At 42.2% G+C, this 14476-nt stretch overlaps 1 protein-coding gene across 1 annotated transcript in view; it reads left to right on the forward strand.

Moving 5' to 3' along the window:
- The window catches only part of SYN3 (synapsin III), a gene marked incomplete at both ends in the record, with an annotated part of 421001 nt that overhangs the window by 55649 nt on the left and 350876 nt on the right, over nucleotides 1–14476 (forward strand). Inside the window, one exon of the mRNA XM_080705133.1 lies at nucleotides 4109–4200. Within this exon, the coding sequence (XP_080561259.1) occupies nucleotides 4109–4200 (92 nt within the window). The remainder of the gene's footprint in view (nucleotides 1–4108; nucleotides 4201–14476) is intronic.

A 14476-nucleotide genomic window follows, 5' to 3' on the forward strand; every position in this document is an offset into this window, starting at 1 on the left:
TTTAGTGTATTACTAAACTTTGAGTGCCCACTCACTCATATTACAAGGTCTTTCTACTCTATCATGGCGAGAACATGAACTATTCCCAGGCTTGTGTGGGTTCTGGAGATTGTTGTCCCTTTATATTGATGGGTTGTTTCTCTGGTCTTGAATAGTTTCCTTTCATGCATGTTCAAATCAGTATTCAGCTGAAGACTCACAGCTTGCTCCTTGCAGAGTTCTTTCTCTGTGCGAGTCCATCATTTCCTATACTCTGTCCTGAAAATTTTAGCCATGTCTTCCCTGAACTTCAATCTCTGCATCCTAAACTCACACTAAAGAGTTCTGTTTGCATCTTCCCATGCTACTCTGCTGCCTGGAAACAGCCGCTGGGGTTAATCATAGGGATAATTTCATTTGCTTCCTTTTGCTAGAATCGTAGTCTTGAAATGTTTGTTGTACAATGGCTGAAAACTGACACTCAGTGTATTTTGTCTGGTTTCCTTCTTGCTTAAGATGGGAGTAGAAATATAGTCCCTGGATACTTCTTGTGGCTGTAGCAGCAGTCCTTACTCTATTTTACAACTTAGTATATTTTATAAATTTCTATGTTAAAATACTTGAAGGAGTTGCTTTTTTGTCTAGTGACATCATTTCAGATTCTTTTAGTTTATTCTTACCAAAACACGAAAATATCTGAGAATAATAATGACAACTTTTTAAATAGACCCCCTCAGCTCTCTGCTAGTTGTCCAATAGAAGTAACCTTGAATATTCACAAAAACTTTAAGAGATGAATATTATTGCTATCATTGCTTCTATTCTAGAGATGTCAAAACTGATATTCAGAGCAGGTAGTAACTTGATCGATCCCATCAGCTAGTATATTGAATGGTTTACATTTGAATGTGGTCTCTCTGGGTATACAGATCCATACCACAATGCCTCAGGAATAGTATTTAAAGAGATACCACATCAGCCAGGAATGGTGGCTCACACTTGTGATCCCAGTACTTAGACGGCTGAGACAGGAGGATCAAAGTTTGAGGCAAGTCTCAGCAACTTAGTGAGGGCCTCAACAACTCAGTGAGACACTGTCTCAAAATAAAATAGCAGGCATGTTCTCCTAGTAAAATCTCAAAGAGCAGCCATTTAGGAAGAGCCTCAGTTATTTTGAAGTATTCATTTCCATGTCCACTGAAGTTTTTAGAAAGTTAAAGAGAATTCCCTTTGTCTTTGCCATGACTCTCTATGCTTGGTACAGCAGAGTTCTACTACCCTGCAGCCCAAGAATTTGCCTGGTATATTTGTTCATGAACCATGACTGGAAAATAACTCTGGACACCCAGCTATAAACAAGATGGACCTCTACCTTTTATCTCCAAGCCTGAATGTGTCTTCCATCCGGGGCTTTCTTTTGCATTTGGGCAGAGAGACAGCTCCCAAGTCGGTGCCACTTTTGAGGAAGAGATCCCAAGACTCTGAGGTTCCAACTAACTCCCTTTCTTCATATATCCGGTGGCCAGCTCTCCTGTTTTGCAGCTGTCTTCTAACGTCTTTTCTCTGCCACACACAAGCAACAACTTTTCTTAATTCTTCTTTGTGATCTTGCCAATTAAGTATCTTGAACATGATGGGACTGAATGTAGAGGCATTCGACATAATAACCAGGTCATTACCACTATTTACCAACCCAGACTCATTAACAGGGATCTTTTCTTTCCACCTTGCCACAGCATAATGAGGTGATTAATTAGAGCAAGAGACATAAGTGTTCAGGATTCCTTTAATACCATCTTGGGAGAGGGCTAGGTCTTTGGTCATAATTTCTACTAAAGGACTCCAGAAGGATGCATTTAAGTCACCTTAAGATGAGATTTACCTTCAATATAAACTTGCTTTTCTCTTTAAATGGGTTATTTTTAGGTCCCTAAATTTTTGAGTTATAATCTACCTAATGTTTCATTCAACTGAACAACAGGGGTAATGGGGTGGAAAACACAATTTAAAAAAAAGAAAGAAAGAAAAAGAAAAAACAGGCTCCAGGAGCCAGGCTGCCTGGGCTGCGTGTTAGCTCGGCTGCCTACGGCGTGCCATTGTGCGAGTTCTGTGATCACCATCTCTCTCTGCCTCAGCTCCTTCATTTGGACAAGTGAGAATTAAATGAATGCATACATGTCAAATACTCAGGCCAGCACCCAGGACATAATGAGTGTTTCACATATGCAAATGATTGTGTTTATTCACTAAATCCAAGGGAATGCTTTGAGTATACACTGTGTGTCTGGCACTGTTTGGGGCTGTGCCCTTTAGATGATGGTATTACAGGCTGCCTGGTCATCTCCCCACACTGATAGGTTGAAGTTCTAACCCACAGTATCTCAGAATGTGACTTTATTTGGAAATGAAACCTTTAAAGAGGTAATCCGATTAAAGTGAAATCATTCAAGTGAGAGGGTATCTGTATGATAGCTGTCTTTGTAAAAAGAGGGACTGGGGATACAAGGACCTGCATGGTGAAGATGACGTGGAGAGACTGGAAAAAGATGGCTGGCTATGTTACAAGCCAAACAAAGAAGTCTAGAATAGATCCTTCCTTCACAAGTCCTTGGAAAAAACCAACCCTATGAGCGCAGTGATCTTGAACTCATAGCCTCTGTAGAGGCAAAGAATAAACTCTTGCTGCTCAAGCCATTCAGCAAAATGAAGACAGCAACCCCATGACATGAATACAAAAGGCTGTAACAGTCTATCTCCATCCCCAGGAAGTGTGTAATATGCTAAGGGAGGTGCACTCCGTAGACATCTGGTTGCAAGCAATAGAAACTCACTAATGTTTGTTTAAAGAAATGAGCAAAAAGATGAGTTCATGACAGCTAAAGGCAGGACTGTAGTTGGAACCCAAACATCAAGAGGATTTCCCATCTCTTGCTGCTGTCTTCTCTTTCTCTCTGTCTTGGTATCTGTTCTTCATGTTTCTCTCTCTCTCTCTCTCTCTCTCTCTCCTCATCCTTTCACTTCCAATTTGGTACTTTATGCTTTCCCAATTGCATATAGTAGAAAACATGTTTCCAAATAATGCACACATGCGTGAATTAAAGATACAACTGCCTAAGCTGGGTACAATGGCAAATATCTGTAATCTCAGTACTTGGGAGGCTAAGACAGGAGGATTGCATTTTTGAGGCTAGCCTCAGCAATTTAGTAAGACCTACAGCAACTTAGGGAGCTCTGGTTTCAAATAAACAATAAAAAGGTCTGGGGATATAGCTCAGAGTTAGAATGCCCCTAGATTCAATCTCCAGTACCACAAACAAACAATCACCTAGAAAGAAACTGCATATATCACTTGGCAGTTTCAAATTCTCAGGCAGGAGAATAGTATTCCATCAACTGTGACCAAAATGACAGCATGTCGGTGAGTTGGTGTGGTGTTTCTACTGTAACTACATGTCTGGGGTAAGGGGAGGGCTACTTACCAAAAAAGGGTAAATAACTTGAAGAGGGTTCTTTTACCAGAGATAAGCCATCACAGATCTGTGATGTTATACTACTCTGTAGCTTAAAGCTGAAGAAGTCCAGCAAAAGATGGTTTAATTCCCTAATGTACATGATGTACATTCACAAACATATCAAAGTCAATCACGCAGCCAAACAGGAGAAGGAGGGAGGGGGAGGGAATGGGCTGGGAACTGGGTAAGGGCTAATTGAGTGATATGTGCAGGTATGCCTCTACTATCGTGTATTCCATTAAGATGTATAACTCCAATGCACCAAAAAGAATGGCTATTGACCAGCAGTCAGAATCTTATAGTCATGGAGCTGGGCTGGCCTCTTCCACGTTCAAGGAGGCTAAATGAGTAGTCGTTAAGAACCTGGGTCACTGAATCAGAGACTCCTGAGTTTCAATTTTATTTTTATTTTTATTAATTGTGCCATCTCAAACATGTCCCCATGCCTCTGGGCACCTCATCTTCCTCATCTTTCAAGAAAGAAACCCAGAATAGCATTACTAAATTGGAGATGAGGCTTACTGTATGCTCGGTACCTGTAAGTACCCAAAGCATGTTAGCAGTTGTAATACGCTTAGTGTTCAATAAATCCTATTTTGATTTGCTTTATCCTTCAGGCTGAGTTCTCAGAGTTGAACCTTGCTGCCTATGTCACTGGGGGCTGCATGGTGGACATGCAAGTCGTGAGAAATGGGACCAAAGTCGTAAGGTAAGTGTGACTGAGGTACCAAAAATCCTTCCGAGAGAAGTGGATGGGAAACTCATAGAGCCCACGCTTTCCTTCTATATCTGTCCTCTGCATCTTCCTATACAGAATGACTGCTTCGAAATGGGTGTTGCTATCACAAAAATGGTTACTGGCACAAATAACTGGGAAGGCTACTGTGATGTCTAAGAAAAGTCCTAGGCTCAAGGAGAAAAGACTTGAGTCCTGTTTCTGTCTTTGTGGCTCCATGCTGGCATACATTCAGGCTGTGCAGCTCTGACTCTCACTGCAGCATGGTAGTAAGGAGGCGGCTGAGGTTTCTGTAGACTACATCAAAACTCATAGTACTGTACATAATATCTTCCAAAAGTGTGTTTATCATGTAGGCTGGTCTGGAGAGGAAGTGAGGGAATTCTTCAGAAGCCAGAAAGTCTAAATCCATAGAAGAGATAAGTCTGTGTATAAATACAGTCCTATCTAGTTAAGCCTCCAGAAAATGATAGATACACACTAGGTCCTATGAGGGTTTAAATAGGCAAAAGAAAATATGCAGATATGGAGAAATAGAAAAGCAGAGAAAACCTTGGGGAAAAGGGTGGTATTTGTTTGGAGTTTTGTGAAATGGTGAGACCTGTGCATCCCCAGGGTAGGGACAGGAAATGAGAAAAGCATCCTAAGGGAGGGAGACAGCCCCGGCAAATAAAGACAACCAAACAGGCTGGAGAAATCCAGCCTGATGATCCATCCAATTGGCTTAGTCATCATTTACTGAGTGTCTGTTGTGTGCCAAGAAAGACACTCTATGCCTTCCTATTTCCAGTAATGATGAGCTTAGTTTATTTGGACAGACTTTTTCACTGAAAATAACTTAAAGCTGGTTTTCAATAATTATAATGCTTAAAAGCCTTTAAAGAGTTGGCATGATGGTAGGAATTACCAGGAAGAGAGGATAGAGCCATGGAAACCCATAGAGGTGAATGAATACTAAGTCCACCTGTATCCTGAGAGTATTTGCCAAGATGGCCACATTTAAACTTGATTTTTGATAGCTAATGATGGAAAGAGAGACAGAAATCAGTGCCCAGGGCCACGCACAGTATGAACTGTAATGATAGAGCCTTCCCCCACCCAATAAGCTGAGGCCCCAAAGGTCTACCTGCCTCCCTTCTTTCCTTCCTTCCTCCCTTCCTTCCTTTCTTGCTTTCTTTCTTCCTTCCTTCTTCTTTTCTTTCTACCTCTGAGATATACCCCCAGCTTTATTTTTAAAAATATACTTTTATTGGTGCATTATAATCTCACCTCATAATGAAGTTCAGAGTGATGGGGACATACATGCACGCAGCAGCACTTGGTGAGCTTCCTTCCCATGGCTCACTCCCTGCCACCTCCCCTTCTCTGTGCAGTATATTAAGATTGGCATTGATCATTTCATATATGTCAGTGGAAGTGTTGCCTTCATTAATCCACACACACACACATACCACCACCACCCTCTCCTAGACCCTGCCATTGCTCTTCTGGAGTTTCTCTTCCTTTATCTGAAGTCTCTCTTGTATCCCACTTTTTTCTTAGCTTCCACATATGACGGAAAATATATGACTCTGTGACTAACTAATCACACATCGCATAGTGTTCTCTATATCCATCCATTTTCCTGCAAATGACATAACTTTGTTTTTCTTTATTGTTGGGTAGAATTCCATTGGGTGTATATCCTGTAATCTTGTAATCCATTTATCTGTTGCTGGACACCTAGACTCCCAGCGCTATTTCATTTTTTATTTTCAAAATAGGGTCTCACTAAGTTTTTGAAGGTCTTACTAAGTTGTTGAGGCTGGCCTCAGACCTGCAATCTCTTGTCTATTTCCCAAAGCCTGGGATCACAGGGGTGTGCCAGCACAGCCAGCTAAGGCGTACACTTTCAAAGTGAATATGAATCATAAGTAGATGGTCCCTCAAAAGCAACTGCAAGTTGAACTGCAGTTTGAATTTTCTAGATCTTCCAGGAAATGTCAGGCATTAAATTTGGCTTATGGTGAACCCACATAGGCAGGAAGTAAAAGGAAATCCCATGTAGAGGAGGGCATGCTCATCCTGTGCTTCCAAAAATTCTTTGTACAATTGCTAGCACATGCTCAAAGATAAACAAGCACAGACACCATGAATTAGGAGAAACAGAAACAGTGCGCAATAGAAAAAGAACCTTAGAAATACCAGGTACTAGAATTGTCAAATACAGGTCATTAAAGGGAAATAAAACTATGAATATATCAGGTTGAAAAAAAATAGGTTTGAAATATCTTCAGGGGGTAGGAAACTATAAAAAGTGACAACTAATTGAGAAACACAAATAGAAATTTTATAAATGAAGAACTACACAAAAAACTAAAGTTATTTTGTGCATTATGTTTATGGGCACTTTAGACACTGTTGAAAAAAAATTATCTCGAATGACGCACAGACAAAGATTGGAAATGCAGAAGAGATGGCTAAATCCCAGGAAAAGATAGAACATCCATTTAATCACAGTCTCAGAAAAAGAAGTAAAAGAGACTAGAGCCAAGGCTGCATTTGAGGAAATGATTCTTTCAGAAAGATACCAAACCAGAAGTTCAACAGATTTTCAACAGGATAAATAAAAGAATTCTACACCAAGACACAGTAGTGCAACTCACTTCAGAAAGATAAACACATTAACAGAAGCCAGGGGAGGGGAGAAGAGATGTCTTTTATTACCAGACTGACAGCTTTCTGAGAGCCACAGTGAACATATCTTCAGTGTGTTGAAAGAAATGAATTGCCAACCTGTACTTCTGTCCTCGAGGACATATCTTTTAAGAATGTTAACAAAATGAAAACACAAAGAGGAGACTCTCACTAAAGACAATTGTAAAGTATGTACTTCAGGCCAAAGAAAGTGACCTCAGATGAACGTGGAGCTGCTAGAGATGTACAGAGAAAAGAAGGTGGCAAATGTCAACATATGTTGTCTCCAAAAAACAGTAAGAGTGATGGATTTAAAATTTTATGAAAGATTAAAATACGTAGCACTAAGTGAGTGGGGACTAGGGGCTGATGGAATTAAGGTGTTCTCATATGTGTTGGCTAATAATAGGCTGCAAAAATGTTAAAGATGCATGATAACTTTTCTAGAGTGGCTACTTGGAAACAGAGATAGGATGCATTCTTTAAAAACTCTAAAAAAGAAACAATAAATAAAGGCAGGAAATGAGAGGAAAACCAACACAGAAAAGATGCTATACATAGTACGCACCAATAAAGGTGATACCCAAGTGTATCAGCCAACAAGGCTGGTCATCCTGAATTTCTTGTACAGCAGTGCCAGTTATTAAAATATTAATTTTTGTGTGGTACTGGTGATTGAACCCAGGGATATTCCACTTCTAAGCTACTTCCATGAACTTTTAAAATTTTTGTTTTAAAACAGGGTCTTGCTAGGTTGCAGTTTCACTATTTGGTGAGGCTGTGCTTGAACCTGTGACTCTCCTGCCTCAGCCTCCAGATCCTGCTGGGATTACAGGCATGCGCTGCCACACCCAGCTAATATTTTTTTCAATGTAAGTTGATAATAGCCACTCCCCTAGGCCCCAACTACCTTCCACTGTTCTCACCCCACCAACAGGCATGCAACTGCTATGCATATATCACAGTCTTATTTTCCAAACATAACCTTGTTTCCTCCTTGTCCAGAAGCTGGTCAGACCTTATAGGGCAGACATACCCTCAGAAGCAGGGGAAGCCCAGAAAACAAATACCTGGTTTATTCAAGGTTGGAAATGTCTGTGCATCTCTTTGAGTCTCCCTCTCATGGTTATTTACGAGAACTGCAGCCTCTTCGAAGTACCCTAGGAGCTGTTAAATGTATTTGTGTCACCAGTATGTATTTGTAAGTACATTAAACATGAATGGACTAAATGCTCTACTTAAAAAACAAGGTTCTCAAGGTAAATTTTTTTAACTTATTTTTTTTATTTTTTTTATTGGTGCACTGTATTCATACATCATAGTGGGATACAAAAAAACTTTTGTAGACATACATGCACACATCGCCAGTCAGCCCCACCTGATCCCCACCCCATTCCCTCCCTATCCCTCCTTCCCATGCTTGGCTTAGTGGTTGACATCTAGTATTATAGCAATTTATCCAAAATTAAAAATGATAATCTCACATAACAGTTTCATTTGTCTGATACCAAGCTTTTGATAACTTAAAGATAACATTTCAATATTTCTTTTTGCTTTCTTTCTTGTCAAGGTAAATTTTTTAATGCTTTTATTGGTGCATTATAGTATTATATCATAATACAGTTCACAATGACAGAGACATACAGGGACATGTAAATTTTTAAAAACCCAATTCAAGAGATTATGCTAAGACATAAGAATAGAGAAACTTTGAAAGTTAAAGGATGGAGGAAAGCATGCTATGTAACTATTAGATGAAAATAATGCTAGCTGACATGGCTACATTAATATCAGGAAGAATAAGCCGGGCATGGTGGCAGGCGCTTGAAATCTCAGTATTTGGGAAGTTGAGACAGAAGGATTGCAGGTTCAAAGACGCCTCAGCAAGTGGTGATATTCTCATCAACCTAGTGAGACCCTGCTTTAAAAAGAAAATAGGGCTGCAGGTATAGCTTAGAAGTAGAAAATCCCTTGGTCCAATCCCCAGTGCCATATACAAAAAGGAAAGAAGAGAGGAGAGAGGAGAGAGGAGAGAGGAGAGAGAGAGAGAGAGAGAGAGAGAGAGAGAGAGAGAGAGAGAGAGGGAGAGAAAATACATAAATACATGTTCAAGTGAAATGCATTGTCAGGGAAAAGAGTAATTTATTATAATAAAGGAACTTTTTAATGAGAGGAAATAATAAGTTTACACTTATAAGCCCCAAATAAAGATATCACAAATATATCTCAAAATTTGACATACAAAGAGAAATAAGCATGTCTGCTACCCTGGAAGATTTTGAGAATGATGATAGTTACATGTACCCTTTACTTCTCAGAGTAAGCTCATTTTGCACACAAGAACTGTTTTAAAAAGAAAAAGGGTTTTGTTTTTGTTTTTGTTTTTAGAAATCTATGCTTGCATTTGATACTTTTTGTGCTTATCCCACTACTGTATTTGGGGGTAGGTACTGAATCTTGTTTTGTAACATGGAGAACTCAGGCCATCTATCCCATTCATTCTCAAATTTGGCTGCAGATTGTTTTGAGGTCCTGATGCCCAGGCAATACTCTAGACCAATTACACTGGGCTCTCTTAGGGCGGGATGCAGGTATCAGTACTTTTAAAGCTCTGCAGGTGATTCTAATGGACAGCCCGGTGGGAAACACCCCCAGATTGTTTCCACAATAGTCTTGCACTAGGAACTGCTGCCTGGACACAGAATCACTTTGCAAAAATAGGCACCCCCAAGTCTTCTTGTAGGCCTGCCACCTTCCTGAAGCTGACCCGTGCTCTTGACTTGCAGGGTATCTTTCTAAGCTACTTAGATGTTGCACTGAAATTGCACATAAGCATTTATGTATAGGTCCTGTGAGCAAGACCCAGTGTTTCTGAAGTTTTGTTCATGGAGACAACCTTCAGGGAAGACAGTGTGGTGACTGTAGTGGTTGTATCAACTTGAGTAGGCCAAGGGCTACCCCAGGTAGCTGCTAAAACGTGACGTCATGAGCGAGCTATGCCATTAACATAGCCAAACACATTTGTGTCTTTCCTCATGTCAGAATTATCAAACAACAAAAAAATTACAAACTACCTCACTTTCTTCGGTTGCCACTCACCGAGTACTCGTGGGTCAAACGGTAGTCAGGAGCCATGCAATCCTAATTGGAATAGTTTATTCCACTCTTAATTACTAATACCTTAATTACTAATACCTACAACAATCAAGTCACACATCACACTTTATACAATGATAACAGAGAGGTGGCAGAAAGACAAACGGTTAGGGTGGCCTCAGGGATTCAGGAGGCTGCAGAGAGTGGGTACAAATACAATTGGTGAGCGTCACTGTAGGTGGTCAGATACACACTAGAAATCAGCAAAGGAACTCCTGTAGGGAGCAAAGCTGTCAGCCTGAAATTTATTCCAGGCCAGGGCCAGACCACAGGCAGATTCAAAGTGGGCCATGTCAAGGAGGGACCCACACTGAGCTGAAGCCTTGGGACAGAGGGTGAGAGCTTCAGCACCTGTCAGACGCATGGTGCATTCATCGAACGGTTTGATGACAGGGCAGCGTGTGCCACACAGCCTGTCTTGCAGTGCTCTTTTATGGGTTTCAGGTGAAGGGGAGGCTTCCTTCAGTGGTCCCGTTTGTTTGACAAGTGTGTTTGATAAACTTACAGGCTTGGTTTTGCTGAGATGGGTTTGCTCTGCCATACATCCACGCACTTCTGGTCTAATCCGGTAAGCTCACACAGGTGACCATTTTTCTTAGCAAAATGAATGTATCAGTTCATGCCTTGTGGCTGTGCTTTGCAGATGTGGTGGCTTGTGTGTATAAAAATGGTGTCACTTTAGGCGGTCAGATAAGAGTTGCTTGACCTTGGCACTCCTGCACAAAGTAGCTCCTGGAAAAGTACTGTTTTACAAAGTGAAGTAACTCAGGAACGGCCCGAAAACTGCTGTGCTATACACCAAAGAGTAACTCAGAGCCAGGCTGGACTACACTCCAGATTTTCTCTGGGTTTATCCATGAGGATGTTTCTAGGAAAGATTAATATTTGACTCAGTAGACTGAATACAGAAGAAGGCTCTCACCAATGTGGGCAGTGATACCCAAAATAGAATAGAAAGGTGGAGGAAGGACTCTCTCTCTGTCTTTCTTCTGAACCCAAGATTCCCATTTTCTCCTGCCCTTGGGCATCAAAGCTCCTGGTTCTCCAGCCTTCAAACACCTGCACATATACCTACAGCCCCTCAGTTCTGAAGCCTTAGGTAGGAAATTATACAACTGCCCCCACCCCTGATTCTCAGGCCTTTGGACTTGGACTGAATCACACAGTTGGCTTTCCTGGGTCTTCAGCTCATAGCGTGTAGACTGTGGGACTTCTCCATCTCCGCGATCATGTATGCCAGTCTCCATAGTAAATCTCTTATATCTCTGTGGTTGTGCCTGTCTCTCTGGATAACTCTAATGTGAGAGGAAAGAATGGGTGGCATGGCAGATGACTGCTGGTTTCCTCCAGTTCCCATCCCTTCTTCTTGGGGAACAACTTTTTCACTGGGGTGACCTTCTCGCCAACCTGTCATGTGTGTGGTGTGTGCAGTTGATGATACAGGACCAGCCAGAATCTCACCCTTACTGGGACCCAGGCCAACAGGAAACCCTCATGAGACTTTCCATAGAACCCTAGGATGAGAGGCACATGGTTTCAGCAGGGCCTGCTAAGCTGGGGAGGAAGTCACCTGAAGCTGCTGGTCTGCTGCTGACCCTCTCTCCTTGAGAGAATGATCCACCAGCAATGAAATCAAAGCAGATGAAAGCAAAGAGAGAGAGAGAGAGAGAGAGAGAGAGAGAGAGAGACAGACACAGACACAGACACAGACACAGACACAGACACAGACACAGACACAGAGAGACCCCCTGATGATGTTTATCAATGGTCTGGCTTAACATTCATCCCCAACCTTGAGCCAAAAAAAAAACCCTTTTACCATAAGCCAGCTTAAATTGAGTATACAAAATTCACAAATTTTATTGATTTAACAAACATTTTTATAGCATTTCTTATGTGCTAGGCACCATTCCAAGCACTTAACATATATTAACTCATTTCATGCTTTGAACAGCCCTACAAGGTGTTCACCAGTATAATTCCCATGTTACAGCTAAGGTGGTTGGCACGCCACGAGGTTGGGTAATGGGGTCCAGGTGTTGAACTGGCGAATGGCAGAGCTGGGCCCAAGCCCGTCCAGCCTGGCTCCAGAGCTGCCGGTGCCACCCCTGCACAGCACTGCCTCTTTCACAAGGGGAGAGTTTCCCAGGCAGAGCTGCCTAAAGAGGAAGAAGCTCCCCTGCTGCGAGTGGTACGCAGGAGTGCATTTAGATAACCATCTGGAAGGAAACCATGGAGATGACCCAAACGTCTGACTTTCAGACAGGGAAGGGGAGAGAGTTCAGATAGTCCCCTGTGCATCCAGCCTGCATCAAGTGCTTTATGTAAAGCATAATCTCCTCTAATCCTTACCATCCCATAAGATGATCTAACAATAAAGAGGGGCAGTATAGCCCAGTGGTAAGAACACAGCTGCTGGAGCAGACTGTGGGCATCCCAGGTCTGCTGTGGTGACAGTAGCCAGGTGACCCTGGGGAGTACCTTCTCTAGAAGACTTATTACTACTAGATCTAATAATGACACTTCCTCTTAGGGTCATAGTGAGGATCGGATGAATTGGTGTATATGAAGTGTCTTAATTAATTGATGACCAGGGTCATCAATTAAGTGCTAATAATTACTATGATAGCTCAATTTTACCAAGGAAGAAACTGAGTCATAGCTACTGGGTTATACCTGGGGCCTCAAATCGCCTGCCCCCAATCACACTTTTAGAAAATGACGGGTTGTGGGTCAGAACTCAGGTCTCTGATGTGAATTTCTTTTATGATTCCAAGTAATTGTATTTTAGGAGAAACGACACAAAAAGAGTAGAGAGACAAGACGGAAGGGTTTGAGGCTCCAGAGAGAGGGCCAGGTGTCATTTTGCATTCAGCGAGTAGCAGGCTGGAATCTGATTTTAGACCCAAATTCCACCTTCTCAGCTGTAAGGATGGCGGCTCATTAGTGCTCACCATGGAACATGCTCACTAAATTGAAGTAGAATGTTCCGTGGACATGGTAGACCTAGGTAGACTCTGCACAGAATGGAGGACCTCAACCTGACCCCTATAATGGACCCCCAGGTTACGGCAGTGAGAAGAGAGGAGGGGCTCGTCAGCAGAGGTCCAGAGCAGGACTGAGGGACAGCACCACAGCACGGCAGGGCTGACTCTCAGCACCAAACCCAGCCAGTCCCCTGCCCCAAACCAAAGCCCTGTTCCCAGACATCCTCAGAACACAGTTCCACACTGACACCCCTGGTTTTACCTCCTTGTATCTCCCTCTGTTCACCCCAGAGTCTGGTTTTTCTGTGCCCACACCCAGCTGGCATGATGGACTCTGAGTCTCTATACAGAACACAGAGACCTGTGATAGTCAGCTTTCCATCACTATGATGGAATGCCTGAGCGTAATCACCTTAAAAGTAGGAAAGGTTTGCTTTGGCTCATGTTTCAGACCTTTCAGTCCATGCTCCTGTGCCCTAACTTCCTTCTACTAGGTCCCACATAGTAAGGTTCCAGCACCTCCTAGTAGTCACTGAGGTCTCAGGAAAACAGGAGAGCTGGGCTAACGCAGCCCATGGGGCTCAGCCTCCTGGAGCTCAGAGTGGGGCAGAGAAAGGAGTAAAGAAAGAACAGAGCCCAGAAGGAGGCACAAAAAGAGAGTAACTCTTAGGAAATTAAGAGTAGTGGCAGGGTCTGGGGATCAAGTCTTTAACACACAGGCCTTTGGGGGACATTTCAAGTCCAAATGTAGGAAGATCTCTGCAGGGTTCTGAATATGACCAGAGCTCAACCAGGGCACAGCCGGTATATTACTCTCACTCAAAATTCCATTGCTCATTTATCCACAAAAAGCAATGACCTAAGTGCACAGAGTTTTTAAGGATTGCACAAGATGTCATAGGCTAAAAGTTCGTTCATTCATTCCACAAATGCTTATGAAGGATGCACTAGGTTCTGGGCACCCGTTCTAAATTGGAAATCTTATTTCAGGCAGAAGTTAGGCAAAAAACAGAATTAACCCCCAAAAGGTCTAAGTACAGAGATTTGAGTAAAGGAGCCACTTATAGGAATGTGTCTGGGACTAAGGGGACAGGAGGCATCCAGAATCTAGCCGCAGAAAGCCGTTATCCCCTCTCGGGCTGAGGGGATGAAAGGGGGAAACAGAAATACAGGTGGAGCACCCCTAAGCTGAAAATATGAAATCTGAAATGCTCTACAATTCAAAACTTAGAGTACTGACACGAGTCCACGAGTGAAAAATTCCACAACACGAGAGACTTTGTTTTATGCACAAAATTATGAAACATCTTTCATAATTTATCATTACCTGTAGGCTATGTGTACAAGGTCTACATATATGAACCATAGATGAACTCCATATTTAGACTTGTTTCCTATCCTCAAAATATTTCATTATGTATATACAAATA

The sequence above is a fragment of the Muscardinus avellanarius genome (genome assembly GCF_963383645.1).
Source record: "Muscardinus avellanarius genome assembly, chromosome: 11".
Classification (NCBI taxonomy): Eukaryota; Metazoa; Chordata; class Mammalia; order Rodentia; family Gliridae; genus Muscardinus; species Muscardinus avellanarius.